The sequence below is a fragment of the Pteropus medius genome, unplaced genomic scaffold (assembly GCF_902729225.1).
Source record: "Pteropus medius unplaced genomic scaffold, Ma_sr-lr_union100, whole genome shotgun sequence".
NCBI classification, from domain to species: domain Eukaryota; kingdom Metazoa; phylum Chordata; class Mammalia; order Chiroptera; family Pteropodidae; genus Pteropus; species Pteropus medius.
Window position 1 is genome coordinate 5,025,372 of NW_024348242.1, and position 21,819 is coordinate 5,047,190.

The following is a 21,819-nucleotide window of genomic DNA, read 5'->3' on the forward strand; positions in this document are numbered from 1 at the left end:
GGGAGAGGTCCCTGACTCCCCCTGAACAACAGCAGTGGAAGGTCAAACCCCCCTGCTCCCTCGCCCCTCAGGTGGCATAACTGAGGGACACTCTACACTGTCCCCCGCTCCCCGGCAGCACCGAACTCCAGGTACCCGCAGGACGACCTCTCCTCCCTCCTTCCCATTCCCCACCTGCGTTTCCTGGAATCACTTCCTGAATAAAATCCTGTCATTCAAATGCTTTTCCTGGGGAGCTGTCTTCTGAGGGAGCCCAAACTGAACACGACTTCCCACTGTACAGATGAAGAAACTGAGGCTCGGAAGAGGGGAAGTGAGCTGCCCAGGGCCACACAGCTGGTGAGCACTGGAGCGAGAGCCACGCGAAGCCCCCCGCCCCCAACCCAAGCTGACCGCCTCTTTGCTGTCTGCTTCAAAACCCCATCTGGACAGAGGGCCCTCCTAACCAGATGCAGCTCCTTAGCCTGAAGGCAGCAGAAGGACACACCGAACCCTCCAGCCGAAACCTGAAGAAAGACCAGGCAGCACGGACAGAGCAGGCGTCCTCTGGCCCTCAGGCAAGAGGAGGAAGCCGACACAGACAGGCCACGGGCTCTACGAGAGGTCCTATGAGGCCAATGCAATGCAAGTTCCCAGTAGTTAGTGCTGACCTCGTGAGTGGTGGAGCTGGGCCTGGAACCCCCAGCTGTGAAGGAGGCCGGCCAGGCCCAGCTGTGGACTTAGGCACCGTGGGAGGACCCCTGGGTGGGGCCTCCAGCAAGGAAACAGTCCCAAGGGGGCAAGAGTCAGTCAGGAAAGAGACTCCTGCTCCTGGGACGCACGGCACAGCAGGCTGTGCTCTCCTGCCTGCCCGCCCTGGCTTAGCACAGAACGACACGGGACAGCAGGCTGTGCTCTCCTGCCTGCCCGCCCTCGCTTAGCACAGAACGACACGGGACAGCAGGCTGTGCTCTCCTGCCTGCCCGCCCTGGCTTAGCCCAGAACGACACGGGACAGCGCGCAGGTGCCGGGCGCTCTTCTGAACGCCTTTATCTAGTCCTCGCAACCATCCTGCCAAGCAGCTCCCCTTAGCCTCACTTTCTGCGTGAAGAAACCCGGGCCAGGAGAGGTGAGGGTATTCGTCCACGGTTAGACGGCAGGGCAGGCCGCCCTGTGGGAGAGGCGCAGAGGGTCCTGACACCTGTCCGGCCCCGCTCCCTGTCCTATTTTTAACCCACAGAAAGTGTACTGGGTCGACTAGTGCCCCCTGAAAACATGCATATGACCTCATTTGGAAATGGGGTCTCTGTAAAGGCAATGAGTTAGGATGAAGTCATCCTGGGTCATAGCGGGCCTTAAAGCCAATGACCAGTGTCCTCGTGAGAAGGTCATGAAGGAGACTCAAGGGACACACAGGGAAGGAGGCCACGTGACAGGCCTGAGGCACACGAGGCAGAGACTGGAGTGAAACAGCTTTAAGCCAAGGGTGGCCAGCGCCCGCCTGAAGCGGGCGGCGGCGAGAAAGAACTGCAGCCTTCGGAGGGAGCTCAGTCCCCCCGACACCTCAATTTCAGACTTCCGGCCTCGGGACTGGGAGCAGACAGCGCCCGCTGCTTCGAGCCGGCCAGCTTGTGCCGCTGGGTTGCAAGTCCCCTAGGAGACCACTGCAGAGGGGAGAAATGGGAACGAGATCCCTAGAGCTGGACCCCATGCCCCAGGCCTGCCCTTTGAGGGCCCTAGAGGTCCCAGTGCAGGGCAATCTGGTTGCTCAGGAGGAACTTTCACCTCCTTCCAGAGGGCATGTGAGCAGGCGTGGCTGATGTGGGCAACCTTTGCCCTCCAGCGAAACGGGCCAGGCCTGAGGCAGCGGGCGGGCACAGGCCCAGGGTCTAAAAGAGCCTTTGTTTGGACGTTCAAGAGGCCAGACCAGCGACTGGACTCCCAGCCAAGCGCCTGCAAAGAAATAAACCCTTAACACGTGGGCCGAATGCCCACGCTGTGCTTGGCCACCTCCGCTGAGGCAGCACACTCAGGGTGACAGGGAGAAGCGAACCCTCCCCCACTGGGCGGCACAGCTTCAGCCCCCAGACTTGGCCTTGTCCTGCTCAGACACCGCCAGCTGATGCCCTCGAGCACTGCTAGGCGCCGTGCACTGGGCCGGTCAGCGTTGACACACTGAACTGTCACAACCACCCTGTGAGGCAGGCACTGGTGTCACCCTCGCTTTACAGACGGAGACTGAGGCCCCCAGGGAGAACCGGCCCATGGTAACAGCCAAGGCGTCTCGAAGCCAGGATTCAAGCCCAGACGGTCTGTGACCCATGCCTCTCTCCTTTTTCTTTCTCTGTTTTTCATTCTTTGTTCACTCCTTCCTTCCCCCTTCCTTCCTTTCCTTTTTCCTCTCGTCCTTTCTGTGATTGAGACATAATTCGCATACCATAAAATTCACCCTTTTAAAGTACACATTCAGTCAAGGTTTTCTTCGTATGTTCACAGAGCTGTGTATCCATCACGACCATCTAGTTTTGGACCATTCTCATCGCTCCAGGAGAAACTCCTTACCCACGACCAGTCACGCCCCATTTGCCCTGGTAACCACGAATGTATTTTCAGTCTCTATGGATTTGCCTATTCTGGATATTTCATATAATTGGAATCATACAATATGTGACCTTTTGCGACCAGCTTCTTTCACGTAACAGTATTTTCAGGATTTGTGTGCTTTGTAGCATACGTCGGAATTCCATTACATAAATATGCCACACTGGCCCCTTTTTTAATCATGACGTTGTAAGGCATATCCAGTAGCCATTTCGCAGATATTCAATGGACAGAGGTAGGGTGGACGGGATTGCTACTTCTCATGAGAAATGGCTCTTCTCTATCTACATCTTGTCACGCCAAACACTGCAGGTGCAGGAGAGACCCCGGGTCCCTCTCTCGTGGCCACTGCTCTGCCCCCTGCATGCCTGTCACGCTGTCACGCTGTCTTACCTGTAGTAAAGGACGAAGCGACACGCCACGGCGCCCAGGAGCAGGATGATGGTCAGGTAGAGCTTGAACTTCTCATACTCATCCTTGTAGGCAAACCTGCGGCAGCAGACACCCCCAGGAGAGGTTGTGTAGCTATTACTATACTTATAGCAAGAGAACTATATCCCATCTGGGGGGTAGGACCTTCACCCCATCTGATCCTTGACTTATTGCCACCCACGTCCCACAAGGACCTTCCGGTCCCACTAAGGAAGGGAGCTGGCATTGAATGAATGGTGACAATCAGGGAACGAGGGCCGAAGTGCTAAACTTCCGATGTCCCTGGACTCCAGGGCATGATGGGGATGACCGAGGAGTAGGGACACAGTCTCCTCCCCCAGCCAGTTCCAGCAGGGGAAACTCCATGGCTCCGTTTTCCTAGAAACTGATAGATTTTGGGGTGGACGTGACTGTCTGCTTCCTAAAAGTGTACGCTAAGGCATGAACTGGAGCAGGGGCCACTTCTCACAGGAAGCGGACAGTCCCATCCACCTAACTGATGGACTCTGTGAAGGAAAGAGGACACCTCCCCTGGGGGGTCTGCCCACCGAGGAGGGTGTCAGAAAGACCAAGAGCCGGAGCCCCAAGTGTTAACATTTTCTTCATTCATGCAAAGATTCTAGCTTGGTCTCATCTCTCCAGGAGTTGAAAGAGCACAATGCCTTTCCAGAAGAAAGCCAGGTTAAAGTCCAGGATACTTACTTGGCCTGGTTGCTGAGAAGGGTCACGTTCACGTTGCCGAGGACCAGATTTAAGTAGAGCCTGGAAGGAAAGACCTGTGAGGCCGGCACATCCTTAACAGCCTGGGGAGTGGGCCCCAACCAACAATATTTAAACTGATGAAGCGTACACCGAGCAGTCAATGAGAAACACAGGCTGTTAATAACCTCAGCAGTACGAAGGGCCTCACATCACATGAGAATACTGATCAGAGACTGTGACGACTGTGACACATGAGAACTGGGACTGACCCGTGCCCCGCCCCCCGTTTTAGCTGGTTTACAGATAGTATTTCCCAGCCTCCCTTGCAGCTAAAGTGAGCACGTGACTAAACTCCAGCCAATGAGGCGAAGGCATGTGTACAACCTCTAGGGCAATTAAAATGGGTTCTTTTTAAAATTAAGACATAACTGTCTTAAGTATACAACATGATAAATTTTCACGTATTTACACATCCATGCAACGAACGCCAAGAGAATAAAACCCTTCTGGCCCAGGAGGCCCCCTGGTGTGCTTTCCCAGTCACCCCCCACCAGGGGCAGCCAGCCACCTTTGTGTTCATGGGGGATCATATGAGGAAGCCGCCTCTCTTTCCCACCTCATTTCTGCCTTCCCCCCTCAGCCTCAAGCCCCAGCAGGAAGGTGGGAGTCACGAAGCCCAGGTGTGCTAGGCCACTGCTCAAGAAGGCGGGGGCGGGGGTGAGTGTGGGGGTATGCGTAGGCTCCCAGCGCCTACCCGTTCTTCTTGGGCAGGTAGGCCTCCATGTCGAAGAAGGTGTTCTGCCGCTCCTTGATGCTGGCGCCCATCTGCTGAACGAGCTCTGCCTCCTCCCGACTGGCATGGCGCTTGTACCTGCGGCCAGAGGCGTGGGCGCGGGAGAAGCAGGGGCATTCCTCAGACTGGAGGAAGAGCCTGGAAGCTCTAGGCACTGCCCTCCCATCCTTCCGTCTCAATGCTTCTCGCAACCTCGAACCTCCCTCTGTACTCTCTGGGTTTGATGCTGGCTCGCTGCTAACCTGTGACCTTGGGAATGCCCTTCACCCTCTCTGCCAGACTTTCCACACCTGAAGAACAGGGCTAACATCAGGCCTAGCTCGCAGACAATACCATCGTGAGGACTGAGTGAGTAAATGCAACTCAGTCTTCCGAATGACATCTGACACATAGTACAAGCTCAGTGGATACATACTAGCAATACTTCTCGCTATTCTTTTTTTCCCCCAAATGTCTTTGATTTAATCATCGGAAGCAAACTAAGTGGAAAGCTTACGAGAGAGAAGAACTACTTGTCAGGGTCTTCTGCAGACTATGCTCGGACACAAAGGGACTAGGGCTCTTATTATTTTAAAGGCATAATCTAAAAATTACTAAGATGGTAGACAGGAAGGCGCTTTGAAAATATAAGCGACCAACCAATCAAGGTCTAACTGCTATTCTTTGGTGATATTTAACTATCGAAACTAGAAAAACAAGTCGTGGATACTTGGAATAGCTGGGGTCCTCAGTGTAAGAACTGAACTCATGAGTCAACCTTTTGACCCAGTGGTTCTCAGCGGGGGACACTTGGCAATGTCTGGGAGCATTCTGGTTGTCAAGACAGGGTGGAGGATTTTACGGGCATCCAGTGGGAAGAGGCCAGGGATGCTGCGGAATGTCCTACAACGCACAGGACAGCCTCCGGAAGCAAAGAATTATCATTAGCGCCAAGGCTGAAAAACTCGAGACAGATAAAAGACTCTTGAGTCCTGCCGTCAGTAAGATATGTTCTTCCAAGAGTGGCAACGTCATGGCATAAAACCATCCACACTTTACCCCATGAATAATGGGCCTCAATTTCCAAAATGGTCAGGCAAGGTTAGGGGTATAATCAGTAACCTTCCCAAAAACTGTCCACGAGGGAAGGGAGGAACTGGCCAGGAGCCACACACTCTGGAATGCCAGCCCACGTAAGTAATCTGGGAAAAGCTGCTCAGAGCCTGTTTCCCTGTCTACCTGGGCAGGGGGTCAGAGCCTAGCCCCTTCACCTATGGGAATGAGGGGCTGTCCTAAACTACAAAGACATCGGGGTTGGGGAGTGAACATGTGATCCTGGCCTCAGGTACTGACCTAAGTCATGAGCTCAAGTATGTCCCTGGGAGGGGGAGGGGAAAGCCAGACTTCTCCCCCACTGCACCAGTGAACCAGGGGGGGAGCCCCGACACCCATGAGAAGGATCCCACTGCTCATCTGCCCAGCGGGACTTCTTATAACAACTTTCTTCTGGGCAACTACCTCTCATCCTCATCCCGCCTCCGACAGGCTCAAGGCCTGTCCCATCCCCCAGGTCCATAAACTGAGCATATAACCTAGTCTTGCCTAACCGGTCTACTCAGTGATTGCTTCACAGGTGGGCATATGACCAGTTCCAACCAATGAGGATCACACCCAGAACTTCTGCTGGGCTGGCCAAGCCAGTAGGAAGAAAGGCTGGAGGCCAGCTCGGTGACCATGAGTGGACAGCCGGCCTGAGAGAGAAGCCAATCTAGAGGAAGGCAGAAATTAGAGGGGAAAAAAAAACCAGATTCCTAAAACTACCCTTTGACCCCTGGATCCAGCAATGCCTAAGGCCACTCCTGGTTTTTTTTTCCATTAACATTTCCATTCTCTGCCTGCGCCATTTTGAGGCTGGGTTTCTGACTCTTTGCTATGCGGCCGCGCCTACCTCTGGAGCGTGTGCTTCAAGTCCTTTAGTCGGGTCTTCTGCTTGCTGATGGAGCTGCTACACAAGGTCTGGAGTGCCGTCAGCTCGTCCAGCTTCTGTCTGTAGATCCTGTGTGTTTCCTGAGGGATGCAGGAGGCCGGGCACGATGTAGAAGAGAAAGCGAACAGGTCATTTGTCACGGTTTGCTCGTGTCAGAGGACGTGGCTGCAGAGGTCAGAGTTTGACGGCGAAGACGATACACCTACAACTATCTATTAGAGATGATGTGGCTGAGAAAATTGGGACTGGAACTGGGGACGGCAGCATGGGATAGCGCTTGTTCTACCCTTCCTCATGATGAGCGCGACCAAATGTGACTTTGAGGGGCTCTCTCTTGTCAATTCTTAGTCCAGGTGGTTTGAGTAGAGGTAACAGTCCCTGTGCCAAGAGTGGTCATGTGATCCAGGCCTGGTCAATTAGTATCCTCTGATCCCCTGGCAACCGACTGGTTCTGACATGGATAAACGGCCCATATTGGGCCAGTGAGAGTCAGCCCTGGGACTTTGGCTGCAAGTGTTGGTTTAGAGACACCCTCTTTCTCCTGGGTTTGCTAATCTGGTGGCAGGTACACGTGGGGCTGCTGAGTGGGGAGAGCCTGCCTAAGGATGAAGCCAAACAGGACTTTGAGACGTGGTTAAGAGACAGAATTCTCACAGCACTGTCTCGACCTTTGGATCGAACCAAGTCTGAACATAATGGTATCCAACACTCTCGGTTATGTAAACTCATAAATTCCTTTCCACCCGAGGCCAGAATGGGTTCCTGATCCTGGCAATGAAGACGGTTCTGGTTAAGTCAACTAAGAAAATAATATACCTCTTCCCTTAAAGCCAACCCTCCCTCAACGTCTCATTCCTGGAATTAACTCCTCAGGGCCCCAAGGCCAAAGGAAATACAAGAGACTGCCCCTACACCAGGAGAAGGGAACACTGTAAATAATGCCACATGCCAGGAAACACGCCCTTCCCTCCAGACTTGATCATCTCGGACAAATACCAACAATTTGGAGAAACCGCTGTGAGGGACAGGAACCGTGAAATGAAATACAGTAATCCAATGAACGTTATTTAAAGTGGCTGTTTTCTCGGTGGAGAAATGCATTTAGCAGAGAGAGAGAAAAACGGGTTCGTGAAAGAGTGAGGCCAGACCTTCATTCCTCAGGCCTGCCGAGCGGGGTCTCTGGATATGAAGCGTGAGCCAAGAGATAAGGGAGGGGCGCGGAAAATGAAGAGAGCAGATAAAGCTAGGAGCAAGTCTCCCCTCGCCCCAGACGCCTCCCCGTCGTGAGGGCTCACTCCTGTGTTTACAGGACCATCGCTCTCTCCTTCCTGGGCCTCGGGAGAGGACACTTCTGCCTCTTTCTAATTTTTTTTTAAATAATGTCAAACTTGCAGAAGAATCGTAAGGAGAGTACAAAGAACGCCCTATATCCTTTGTCCGGATTCACCAAGTGTTAACACTGTGCCATATTTGCTTTCTGCCCGTGTGCGTGCGTGTGTGCGTGCGTGTGTGTGTGTGTGTGTGTGTTCTTCTTCTACATCAGGCATCAGTAAACTATAGTCCTCAGGCCAGATTCAGCCACGTGGTTTCGTATGGGCAGTAAGCTAAAAACGGGTTCTGCGTGGCTGGAAAAAAATATCAAAAGAAGAATATCTCATGACATGTGAAAAATATATGAAACTGAAATTTCAGTATCCATAAATAAGCGTTATTGGAGCACAGCCACGCCCATTCATTTGCATATCGTCTGTGGCTTCTCTGAAATTACAACAGCGGAGTTGCTGTGACAGAGACCATATGGCCCGCAAAGCCTAGAATCCTCACTACTTGGCTTTTTTGACCAAAAAAANCTTTAGTCCTAAATACTTCCTCGTGTATGTCCTAAGACCAGCGACATTCGCGGTACAATGATCAAACGCAGAAAATGTGACCTTGATACGACACAATACCATGGCCTTGAAGAGTGTCCGAATTCGTATTTTTGCTGACTGTCCATTGATGGCAATTTCTCCCCAGATCCTGGACCCAGTTCAGTCTCCTGCCTTATACGCCCACTCGTATCTGGTCTCCTTCAGTCGAGAACGGTTTCTCGACCTTTCCTTGTCTTTCGCGACGTTGGTATTTTTTAAGAGCTCAGTCCAGTTGTTTTGAATAATGTCCCTCCGTCTAGGTTTGTCTGTTATTTCTTCATAATTAGATTTTGGTTATGCATTTGGGGCAAGAACGCCACTAAAGCAGCACTGTGTCCCCAGCGTGTCCCCTCAGGAGGGACATGGTGTCTACGATGTTAACGTTAATTGAGCGGAAAAGGCGGAGTCCACCCACTTTCTCCCCTGTACAGTGACCAGCCTTCCATGTGTAACTAATAAGTACTCTGAAGAGAGACCGCCTGTATTTTATCATGTTTGAATCCTTCAGTGCTGAAACTGCCATCTACGTACAGCCAATATCTGGGAGTACCAAAGGGGGCCCTCCGAGCCGCGTGGGGAGGACGGGGACAGGGAGCCCCTGACTAGACGACAGGCTTCGAGAAAGTGGGGCCTTTGGCCTAAGCGTCCCGGCAATGCCAGCTCCTGGAAGATAAAGGGCCACGTGACCTCCTGGCACCGTTTGGTGTTGGGTCCCACCACGGGAGATGATACCAAGACTAGAACACCAGCAGCCAGAGGCTCGCCAGGCCCTCTTCAGTATGAATTCATATTTCAAGTAAAAGGCGAAGACATTATCCTTGTTAAAAATTAAAACGCTACAGCTAGAGTCAGCTTTGAACTCACCCCTCACCTGTCTTCTCTCCCTTCCCCGGAAGTAACCACTGTTACCAGTTTCTGCTAGACCTTTTCCTATGCATTCTTCCAGACTGTATTCTATGTATCTATGTATTTCTACATTCTACATAGATCTATTTCTATATACATATACATAAATACACATACGTATATATGAAAAATACACTGTTGCCAAAACGAATGGTCCATAATACTTATTCTCCTCCACTTCCTTTTAGCAACGGGACCCCAGAGTTACATCTGGGCACATGGCTGCCCAGCTACAGACTGCATTTCTGAGCCTCCCTTGCAGCTAGGCGTAGCAGTATGGCCAAGAGTTAGCCAATGGGATGCCAGCAGAAGTGGTGTACGTTCTGAACCACATTTTTATAAGGAAAGGCTTGGTCTCTACTCTCTCTTTTCCTGACTGGGATAGGTCAACAACAGGTGCAGTCACCTTGAAGCCAGAGATGGAAAGCCATGTGATACAAATGGCATAGCCCACTGTCCCTTCCCCCCCAGCCAGACCAACCTGGATCCCAGGTGACCTCATGTGACAGAGCTTCCAACCTGTGATGGTTTTACAACATGACCGCCCATCCTTTAGCACTCCTCGCACAGAGAGGTGGGGTCTCCGTTCCCTCCCCTTAAATATAAATAGGGTTGTGGCTATATATATGGCAGAAGGGACACTATACAATTTCTGAAGAAAAGTCCTAAAAGGACATGTGGTTTCTACCTTATTTGCTGAAACACTTGCTCTTGGAGCAAAAAGTTCAATGACTCTGAGGCCACCATGCTGTATGGAAACCCTAAGCACATAGAGAAGTCACATGCAGACACTCCGATCAATATTCTCAAATAAGACAAACCTTTTCATTCCAACTCAGGTGCCAGAGGGGTAAAGAAACCTCCAGATGATTTGTCCCTGTTATCCAAGTCTTTCCAGCTAAGGCCTTGGACACCACAGAGCACAGTCAAGCCACCCAGACCGTGTCCTGTCTAAATTCCTGACTTACAGAATCCATGAGCAAAATGCGGTTATCGATTTTTGTTTTGTTTTGTTTTGTTATTTTTTATTTTTTTAGGCGAGGCAACCCTTGGTTGACCACAGATTGCCAGGACCTTGTCAGCTTACAATCTCTTATTTTTTTATTTTTTATGCCTACAGCACCTGGTCTTCCTAGGTGGTCTCCCATCCAAGTACTAACCAAGCCCGACTCTACTTAGCTTCCGAGATCAGACGGGATCGGGCTTGTTCAGGGTGGCGTGGCCATAGGCAGTTATCATTTTATGCAGCAATAAGTAACTGGAACAGCACTCACCCTGGACCCCACCTCTCTCTGGCCTGTTATATGAGAAAGAAGATACCTCATTTCAGCCTTTTGGTTTGGGGGGAATCTCTTTGTTATAACAGCATAGCTTATACCCTAAAGCACATACATTTGATTAAAAAAAAAAAGTCGACAGCATCAAAATATACCTATGATTCCACAACAATATGTCTTGAAGCCTCAGCACTATGTCTTGAAGATCTAGCCATGGAAACTGTACAGATGTACTTCGCTCTTTCTACGGCTGTGCAGTATTTCATGTTATAAACACACTATAGTTTATTTAAGCCATTCCCACTGCTGGAGGTAGCGCCCCTCTAGGGAAGAGTCTCTCTGGGGAAGAGAGGTGGAATTGCTGGGTCAGAGGGTACAGGCTTGTTTTCAGCTTTAACAGTTCTTGGCAAACTGCCCACAGAGTGGCTGTACGAATTTACACTCCCACCCACGGCATACAACGGCTGTCCACACCGCGCCAACCCTCCGAGCCATCATTTACTTTTCTACAGGCACATTTCTAATGCTCCCCTAAGGCATCAGACTGGGTAGGGATGGGAAGCCCATGGGCCTTCCCATAATTTTATCCCCTGGTATATGGACTCATTCTGATGCTCCAAAGTTTTTTTTTGGTCTGTCTGTTTGTCATTGGTCAGAACCACTTCTCAGGGGAGATCCAATACTGGAGACCAATCATCTGGTCCGCTCCCGCCCTCAGCTCCTGGCTCAGGATGTGCCAGCCACTAGGAAGACAACTGGGGTGAGAGGAGTCAGAAACAAGGCTGTGACACGCTCTGCACCCCCAGGGCATTCTCTGCTCACACCCGGTCTCTGCGGATTCCAGCCCAGACCCACAGCAGTGGAGAAGGTTACCGTTCATTTCTTGGACCCATACTTTTCTCCAGACAGTTGTCTCTCGCTTGCTCTTTTTTTTTAATTGTGATAAAATTTACCATTTTAATTTAATTTGTCTAATTGTGATACAACGCACATAAAATCAACCATCTTAACCATTTTTAAGTGTACATTTCAGTGGCATTAAATCCATTCGCTTTGTTGTGTAACCACCACGACCATCCATCCTCAGAACTATTTTCATCAGCCCAACTGAAACTCTGAACCCATCAAACAAGAACTCCATTTCCTGTTCCCCATCAGCCACCAGCTCCTGGCCACGACCATGCTGACACTATCTCTATGAATTTGACTCCTCTAGGTACCCCATCTAAGTAGAGTCATACAGGATTTGTCTTTTTGTGTCCCTTAATTTAGACACAGCATAATGTTTTCAAAGTCCACCCATGTTGGAGCACATCTCAGGATGCCCTTCCTCTTTAAGGCTTAATGATATTTCACTGTGTGTGTACACTACATCTTCTTCATCCATCCGTCCATGGACACCTGGGTTGCTTCTGCCTTCTGGCCACAGTGAATAATGTTACTATAAACATGGGTGTGCAAATACCTGTTCGAGGCCCTGCTTGGGTTCTTGTGCGTATACGCTCAGAAGTGGGGGTGCCAGATCACAGGAGGATTCTGTGTTTCATGCTTTTGAGGAGCTGCCATAGCGTTTTACAACAGCTGCCTCTTGACCATCCGTGGGGTGGTTCTGAGAGGTGCGGGGGGAGTACCATTCCCGTCTCCCCTTGGAGTCCCTAGCTACTCTCCGCACGTGAGGGTGTCTCCGACAGACCCCTGAGTGGACCTGTGATTTGAGATCCTTTTTCAAGGAGCAGGATGAACCACACTGAGGACATCCGATCTTGCCTTTTATCCCATCCACCTCGGCCCAGTGGCTTCAAATGGAACCAGTCGCCAGATGGAGGCCTTCTGTTGTTTTTGCCAACCAGGCATTTTAGTCCCCTTCTGGTTAAAGTCCCCACAGTTTCTTCGGAGACCCACCCTTCCCCCATACTCGGGCTATGAGATCTGGCTGGGGTGGGGGAGAGGGGGTGGGCAGACCCTGCCTGGGCTCCAGGGCATATGACCCAGGCCTGGCCGATCAGAGCATCAGCCTCCCAACCCCGCTGTTGACTCAGAATCACTGGTTGTGGGGCTCCTTATCACAACTTCTGAAAAAGAGGAACTCTTTCTCCATGGATTTTGAAGATAGCGGGGTGTGAGCCCAGAGCTCATGGGGCTGTCTCGCCTGAGAACAAACCCAACAGAGAAGAAAACAAGGCGGTGAGGTAGATGGAGGCTGAGCCCTGATGACTGCACCTGGGCCCTGGTTTGGCCTGTACCTGAAGGAGGTACGCCTTTGATCTCCCAAGTACTCTTTGCCTTTGCCACTTGGGCTGAGTGTCTTCATTTCAGAAGCGAGTGTCAGAATCTAGATTAAGGTGCAAAAAAGAGCTTTCCTCCCGGGCAGAGTTAGCCACATCAGGTAAGAGGAGGAGCCACAAATCTTAGACTCATTATCACCAAGCTCTTGCCCAGGGTGCTGTCATCTTAAAGCTGTTAAGGGCAAGGACGTGGAGCCAGGTTGAAAGAATCCTCATCAAGCCAGCAACTAAATAAACAGTCCCCCCAAGAATGCAGACCTTTAAACAACCATATTGGGTATTTTGCCACCAAACTAAGAACCTAAACCATTGTTTTTAACAACTTTATCGAGGTATAATTTATACACCATAAAATTCACTCATTTTAAGTATACAATTCAGTGATTCTTACCCATTTGCCATGTTGTACAACCATCACCCCACACAGTTCTGGACGTTCCATCACCCAGGAGGATCCCTACGTCTATGTTAGCACTCCCTGCCAGCCCCGCCAGCTCCTGGCAACCACTCATCTCCCTCCTATCCCGATAGATTTGTCTTTTCTGGACATTTCATATAAATGGAATCATATAATATGTGGTGTTTGTGTCTGGCTTCTTAGCCTAACGTTTTCGAGGTTTACTTACATTGTAGCACGTATTAGCATTTGTTTATTGCTACTCAGTAAAAGTTTGGTATAGATATGCCACATTTTGTTTATTCATTCACCAGTTGTTGGGAATTTGGGTTATTTCCACTTTTTGGCTCTTATGAATAACTCTGCCATGATCATTCACATACAAGTCCTTGTGCGGACATATAATGTCATTGCTGGGTCCTATGGTAAATGTATGTTTGACTTTCAAAGAGCATGCCAAACTGCCAAACCACTGTTTTTACTTCTAAACTTGTCAGCAGTGGATTGGAACACGGTAGACACTCACCAAAAACTGGGAGTCAGCTCTGCACGCAGCACAGGGAGCATTGGCTTATTAAATGTGATTGACACTCGCATCAAGTCGCTACCTCTAAAAATAACCCAGAGTGCTGGGGGCACCGGAGCAGACAGGCAGCTGTGGAGAAAGAACCCGACCTGCAGCACAAAGCAAGTCCCACCCCCCCACCCCCTACAGACACACACAACTGTCTAGTTCAAGACCAATCCAAGAAAAGGAACACATTTGATAGGATAGCTAAAGACAGAGCTTTCGGTGGGGAGAAAGGATACGAATAAGGGAAATATGGTCAGTAAAGAATCAAATGTCAAGACACTTACTTCTCTGAGAAAATACAAGCACGGTACAAGACTCGATTCCGCATTAAATGATATTTGCATGGTCATAATCACGTAAATGACCGATGCTGAGCCTAGAGAGCTGTTGTTCTCTATACACCTTTTGGTACTGTTGAATAACTTTCTGGTTTCCTGCTCATTTTATGGAATATTTCACACATATAAGAAAGGCCAGAAAAATGACATAATAGAAAAGAAACATAATATTAACATTCATTTTCTCACCCTCAGCTTAAAAAATAATAGTGCGCATAGGGTTGAAAGCCCCTATGTATTCTTTCTAGGTGGCAGTCCCATCCCCTGCCCCCAAAGAGAGGAACCCCTGTGCTGGTTATTTCTGCCCCCCACGCCCACCCCAGATCAATTCAGTCCTTCTCTGTGTTGACATCTTTGGATTGCATCTCCTGGGGTCCTACTCTGTCATCTACTCAGGTTTGGCCAATGGGAGGCCAGGACAGAAGACCGGCAGGCTGGAGGGGAGACAGGTGGGATGTTTGGGCCACCTGTCGCCTCCCTGCTTTGCCCATAGCCTTTCACCACTACAGCCCTGTCCTCTTCCCCTGCAACAAGCTTTGGCCAAACTCTGGTGACTGACCCCTCTCTCTGCCCCTTTAGGACTAGGACAGATCCCAGCTCCAGGGGTCTCACTCCCTAACTGCCACATCTCCATAAATAGCCCGTTCCTTAAACTCTTCGGTGGGATTCTTTTGGGAGAGTCGCTGCTTCTTGCCCGGGCCCTGTCTCAGTTTCCACTATACTGAATTCAGCCCGTATCACTCCCTTGCAAGTCTTTATATTTGTGCTACAAAGATTTGTATCAGTAAGCAATACACAGTGTTGTTCTGAATGTTTAACTTTATTACACATGTCATACTGTATACACCCCTCTGCAAGCTTGCACTCAATGTTGCTTTCCTGTTTAAAGGATTTACCCATATTGATACATGTAGCTCTAGTATATTCGTTCTGCTCTTCATACCCCACTCCATGGATGCCCAATGGAATTATCCATTCTGATGGGCCTTTTTTTCTAGCTGTTATAAACAAGTGTTATAAGAATTCTCATACACACCTCTTATTTGAATTTTTACCTATGTAGATATATATTACTTACAAAAATGTAGAATGGATTTTAAAAATTAGAAGTACTAACATTAGCTCTGTAAGCTGAGATGCCCATAGCGTCATTCCTACGCGTCTGATTACCCTCCTTCTACACCACGTGTAGAAGACACAGACAAGAGAGTTCCTGGTAGAGGATTTGAAAATCTGCCGCCTCACCTGTCCTCTGAGGCCTCACTCAAGCTCTGCCCCAGCGGGATGAAGAGGTTAATGGCTCCAGGTCCCAGCACAGCTGTGAAACATCTGGAGATAACTTCTTAACACAACCTGGCTGAGTTGTAAGATTCAGAACTGGGGAGTCAGAACTCCTGAGTCAACATTTATTGCAAGAACTGCCAGCAATGGCATCTCGTGGCATTTTCAAACAGGGCTCTGGCCAAGGAGCATCGAAAGTTGGCAGGCGACCTGGTCAGTTGCAACAGAGCCATGGCCGTCACCAAAATGTGGTGTCTTATTGCTCTGCCCTTCTCTGGTGGTTAAGTTTTCGAAAGATTACATTTATATAGTTCTCTTTCCAAGGAATGAACTGCAAATAAAGATATCTGGATGCTGAGTATACTTAACTAAGACTCATCACCATGGAAACACTACCGAGGATGGCAAGCTGACTTCACCTAAACTGTATCAAGTCTAAACAGGGAAGGAGTCTAAGTCACATGGAAGGTTTGATTCATAATGTCTGTTATATGGGCAGTAAGTAGAGGTGTTGGCAGGTGTGTCAGGCAGGATAACATAATAGCTAAGTGATTACGCTATGTAGTCAAACCGACTTCACATCCAGCCACTTCTTAGCTGAGTATGTCATCTCTTTGTACCTCAGTTTCTTCGGCTGTGAAAGGGCTAGGAAATGAGGTATATGTAACGGGCCATGTACTGGTTTCTTAAAATCAGTTTTATTGCGGTATAATTTACATATCAATTCACCAGTTTTCAGGTGTACAATTCCATGAATTTTGACAAATATGTACAATTGTATAACTATCAACGCCACCATCAGGACATGAAACAAAGGTTTCTAAACTTCGTTGTTGCCCTGAGCGCCTCAGTAAACTTTTCAGAGTCCTTAGGTCACATAATTGAAAAGTATTTATGTCCTAACGACTTAGCAGCCTTTTAGGAAAAAAGTAATGCACTGAAATTTTATAAAAAAATATTTTTATTTCATTCTGAAATGACCAAAATTTTTTACTAATGGGATGTATGTGGGCCTGTTAGGGTCTGCATAAATTCTCAAACCTTGGGATCAGATCAGACACTGATGCCCTCATTTCTCGTTCCATATTGACTTTCACACAGTACTTGACTTTAATCAGAGACCACTAAAGACCCAACTTCAAAAAGCAGAACATCATCAAAAAGGATTTAGCGTGATCTAACGTGCACCTGCAAAATAACCAAGTTAGCGCCGTAAGCCGTGCGTGACGAATGTCATTGTTTCCCTTGAAAGTTTAATCGTCCCACAGTGCCCCTGTGACCTTGCTGCAGCTCCGTGAAGGAGTCCTGACACAGTCTGAGAATCACGAATATAGACTGTTTCTGTTACTTCCCCCCCAAAAAGATACCCGTCCAGCATCCCTCTTTTTTTCTTACTACCAGTATTTTGATTTTCCTTCATGGGATCATCCCTCCCCGACTCTTATTTCGTGTAGTTTGACTGGCACTGATCTCAGTCCTGAGTTCCAGGGACTGACAGGTAACCAAGCCACCAATCAGTACCCGGATGACTGGTTCAGTAAGGGAGGATCACATGACTCAAGTTGAGCCAATGAGAGTCAGCCCTGGGACTCTTGCTGAAATTACTGGCGAGAAGATGCACTGTTTTTACCAGGTTTGCTAAGCTGGTCGATGTCAGCCGGGAGCTGCCAATGGTCATCTTTAGAGACTGCCTGAGAATAAAGCTGACATAGAGGAGACAAGAGATGTCACTGGAGACCCTGGATAAAGTCTAACCTGAAGCCATTTGCCGCTGGTCTTCCCAATACATGAGCCAATAAACCCCCTTTTTGGCTCAAAGCCACTCAAACTGGGTTTCTATCACTTGCAACTAAGAATCCTGACTAATGTGTTGTTTTAAAGCACCACACGAATGAAATGAGACTCTGCAAGTTCAAAAGCTTTCTTCCAGAACTAAGGCTCTCAGGATACTTTTGGAAGGCACTGTGTTAGGAACCCAAAAAGTATCCGACCTACACAGGTGGCCTGGGTTCAAATTCTGATTCCTTGACTTTCAAGTTGCTTAACATAGCCTCAGTCTCCTCATTTGTAAAGCAGGTTTGTCATTTAGATTGAATGAGATGGTCCATGGATCAAATAGTTAGCTCATTACTACTACTACTACTACTACTACTACTACTACTACTACTACTACTATTATTATTATTATTGTCAGCCTTTGTTGTGCAGATAAAGAAACTCAAGCTCAAAGAGGTGACTTCCTAAAGGTCAGATACTAGATAGTGGCAGAAGTCAGGCCTGAACCCAGGAATCCTGACTCCCTATCCAGGGTTCCTTCTGTACAACCTGCTTCTAGAGAGAGAAGCCCAAAAGGCAATGCAAGATAGAATAGAAACGAAAGCCCATAAATGAGTACAGGGGCACAGACTTGCCTTGGGTAGTGGTTAAGAGCACAGACTCTGGTGTTTACCAGTGTGAGTTCAAATCCTGACTCCAGCACTTACAAGCCATTGTAAGTGATTTTGTCAGAGACTTTGTGTGATTTTCCCCTCTATAAATTTGGGATAGCAAGATCCATTTCATAAGATTTTAATGAAATAATGCTATCTTTATGCTTCCGGTCTGGCCCGCCTGCTGTCTATCCTATACACAGCAGCTAGAGGAATGTGTATTTCATTGGTAGTAAAAGCCCAAATCTTTACAATGGCCCACAAGGCCCCTGCATTTCTATGAGGTCAGGTTCAGGGAAAGGCCCCTCTTGGGTCAGGTTTCCAGTAATGTAAGGCAGGACTGCTCATTAAAACACCTGCCACCCTGTCTGTAAGTGACCTTCTGTGGTCATACCACAGGCCACTGGGCCAAACATACCGGTCTCAGACCCACGTGCAATTCACCAGCAAGGCTGAAATCCCAACCATCCAAATACAAAGTCTCCCTTGCAACATGACCTTGCCCCTGAGTCCAGGGAGGCCCTGGCAGATGCAAATCACAGTCAAAAGAAATCAGATCCTTTCCTCTGGAAAGTCCCAGAGAGTGTGACTTTTGGGGGGATGGGGAGGAATTCTAAAGACCTTTCAAATCCTCTAGGGCTGGAGAATCAGGTTTCCTCTTTCCTCTTTTCATTTGTAAAAGGGAAGGAGAGACGGAACACAAGAGACTTTGTACGGTGCGCCCCAAATGACGCAGTTGGGGAGAGATGAGCATGAAACCCACGAATCCCAGATTTTGAGGTAGACGTAGGAAAATTAAGGTAGACTGTGTGGGGGGAAAAATCCTTCGTACCGTTAACCGTTCCAGTTCCCATCTGCCCACCTGCCCACCTGTTGTAACCTCCTCGTTCCCCAACAAATGTCTCATAACTCAAAGTCTGTCCGACACATACACAGAGACAATGTACACCCTACTTATTATTTGCATATTCCACAGACTTTCATCTCAGGAGTTCGGACCTCTCGCATTTAATGTGACAGAGAGAGGCCTCCCAACGCAAGGACAGACGGCTGAACTAGGTTCTAGCCCCAGTGTGACCACTGAGTAGCTATGTGACCCCAGTTTAATTAGCATGCCCAAGCTTTAACGTCCTCATCTATGAATTGAAGACAGAGTCGATGACCTTAACCCCCAGGAGACTCTGTGGCCTTCCACCCATCACAGGCCTCTGACCCAGCCAGTGCTGCCAAAGCCTGAGCCTACAGGGTCCCTCTTCCCAAAGACGGACCCAGTCCATTGCAGTTCCCCTACCGCTGAAGAATCAGGAGACATAACAGTCTCCACTGGGTCTGCCCTTGCTAGGTGCCAGGGGACGAAATCCACAATTAATTCCCAATTCCTCTCTGTTCCTCACACACCTGGGCTCCAGAGACACCAAGTAAGAAGAACACAACAAATCAAATGTCTCCTCTGCAACCTCTGCCTGCCAAGACTTGCTGTCTAATTGCTGTTAATTGCATTAATTGCATAGCTCCGAAGTGTTAAGATTCCTCCTCCTCCCCTTATCCTAAGGCAGGGCAAGGGGAAGGAATGATGAACGACAAAAGCCAAAAGCGTCAAGGAGAAAGCCTCTCTCCCAGCCCAGACCCTAACATCCACCCGCCGTGGCTCCACGGCTGCACATGACCTGCGAGCCAGCCCAGGAGGACAAAGCGTTAAGAAGTGGCGGAGTCTACTTAATGGCAGTAGAGCCAGAAAGGTCCCCTGGAAACTGGGTGAGACCTAGGCCTGAAGGAGGGGGCAACAATCCACAAACGCTGGACAGGCCAAGAAAGAGATACACCCTTCCGGTCCCGTTTCCCTTACCCCCTGCGCATAGCTGTCATGGCACACACACCCCCTCCTGCTCCGTCTCTCCAGCACCCCGCTCTCTATTCACCCCGACCTGCTGCTCATGTCTAGAAAGACCCATGCAGACAAACTCGGCACTCTCCCCCGGCTCCTCTGGACTCTGTAAGAGGCCAGCCCGCTGCAGACAAGAGCTACATGTTTAGGATAAATGAGGAGTGAGCGTGTGTGATGGGATTTTCAGGCAAGCGGAGCCCAACTTCGAAAAAACAAACACAATCAGGTAGCTGCGGAGGGAGCAGCCTCCTCTCCAAAAATGGTCCAGGAGTCCCCTTGGCCAACCTCAGGGTTTCTTGGGGCGTCTCTCGTCACCAGAGTGGGTAGCTGAGGCCTCTGAGAACTCCCATCAGGTATAAGTCCTACCTGGGCCCTGCTGCCGCAATGCCATTCTCTCCAGGGACCTCTTTCACCCCACCCCGTGTCGGGCTCCCAGCCAGAAGCGTGAGGGCTGGGAGCAGCCTGTGGCAGAGAGGCAGCCCAGCTGTCAGAACTGACAGATGCCATCCACCACCCCAAACTCGGCCTGCGGCAGCGCCAGAGCAACGGGCGCCGACACCGGAACCCCAAAGACGGACGACAGGGGTCCCTCATTCCTAAGAAAAGCCCAGGGGTTCAAGGTGAACGTCTCCCAAGCACATTTTCCAGAACAGAGCTGCAGTGGGGGGCTGCCCTACCAGAGCAGAGGCGCAGCTGAGCTGCCAAAAGCCAGTGGGTGAGGGTGGGGGCAGAGAAGCCCCCTGCGGAGGTGGGGGCGGGGCTGTTCTGAGTCCCAGCGTGTACCTGTCCCTTCAGGCCTCCCCCACATGGACACGCCTGGAACTTCCCCTCGGAGGCGACAGACCAACTTTCCGCAGCGAGGGAGGTGCGCGGGGCACAGACCTAGAGCGAGGGCGGGGGACCGGGGGCTTCCACTGGGCGCTCCAAGCGGATGAAGAACTGAAGCGCTGGGATGTGGGAGGGTGCTGGCCCACGCGGGCCACCGGCCCCCAGAGTCTGGCCAGAGACACCCCCCTGGGCCCTGCCGGTGCCTACGGCCCGGGCCGGGAGAGCAGGAAGGGGAGGCACTGCGCCTCAGGTAGCAGAGTTGCGGAACCAGGTGGCCCGGCCCTACCTGCAGTTCCTGAAATTGTCCCTCCATCTCGTGCCACTCGCGCTCGCAACGCTCCAGCTGGCCGGACATGGTGCAGTGGTGCGAGGCGGCGGCGGCTGCTCCCGCAGAGTGGCGCGGCGGGTCACCAGCACCCCACGCCTGTCCGTTCGCCGGCTGCCTCAGAGCCACCAGCTGTTCCTGCGCAGCCGGAGCCACGCGCGCACCTGACGTCACGGCCCCCGCCCCGGCTCGCGTCCCACCCCCTCACCGGGAGGCAGGCCCCGCGCATGCGCACGCCGCTCCCCGGCTCCGCCCCCGCGTGCGGCGCGCAGCACAGGGGGCGAATGCAGCTTTGCAGGGCTTGGCTGGGTCTGTCGCTGTCCCCTTGGGAGTGCCTCTGCGCCTCCAGAATTTCTGTCTTCTCGCTGAGGCTGGGCGACTTGCCCGCAGGCTGCATTTGCAGCGCTTATGTGGGGTGTCTGAGTTCGGGAGGGAGAAAGGCGATTGGGGGAGGGTGGGTTGAAAGCTCACCACCCCTTGGCTTTGCCTGACCTTAGCCCAAACCGACAGCCTGGAATGCTGGAACTGACGATGACTATCCAGCAAGGTCACCGGGCAGGGCGGGGAAGCACAGAGAGGGCATGTCATCTCTCGGTGTCATTATTTACTGCAGCAAATAACATCCTAGATTCCTGCCTTCTAAGACTCTGGATGACTATCTCGACAGCTGTTCCTGCCGCTCAGATGACACAGCCGCCTCAAAGCTAATTGAATCCAAATTCCCTCCCCTCAAGGTCTGTGCTCGCCTAGCTTTCCAGTCACATCTCCTATCTCGCCCTCATCCCCTTACATGGAACACCCTTCCCTCTAAATCTTCATAAACTCGCCTTTTGCTCATCATTCAAGCTTCAGTTCAAATGACACCTGTTTCCTAGGACTTCCCTAACTACAAACCGGGTGGTTTAAATACC

At 50.3% G+C, this 21,819-nt stretch overlaps 1 protein-coding gene and 1 pseudogene across 2 annotated transcripts in view; both read right to left on the minus strand.

The window, feature by feature from the left end:
* The window catches only part of TMEM120B (transmembrane protein 120B), a 35,794-nt gene extending 14,713 nt beyond the window's left edge, over positions 1-21,081 (minus strand). For both annotated transcript variants that reach the window (XM_039879380.1, XM_039879379.1), the window contains exons 1-5: positions 20,870-21,081; positions 6,435-6,553; positions 4,469-4,585; positions 3,715-3,774; positions 2,974-3,069 (exon numbers count right to left, since the gene is read on the minus strand). In XM_039879380.1, coding sequence (XP_039735314.1) covers positions 2,974-3,069; positions 3,715-3,774; positions 4,469-4,585; positions 6,435-6,553; positions 20,870-20,938 — 461 coding nt within the window. In that variant the 5' untranslated portion in view covers positions 20,939-21,081. The remainder of the gene's footprint in view (positions 1-2,973; positions 3,070-3,714; positions 3,775-4,468; positions 4,586-6,434; positions 6,554-20,869) is intronic.
* Positions 10,401-10,519, minus strand: LOC120616148 (uncharacterized; annotated as a pseudogene).
* Positions 21,082-21,819: the final 738 nt, after the last annotated feature.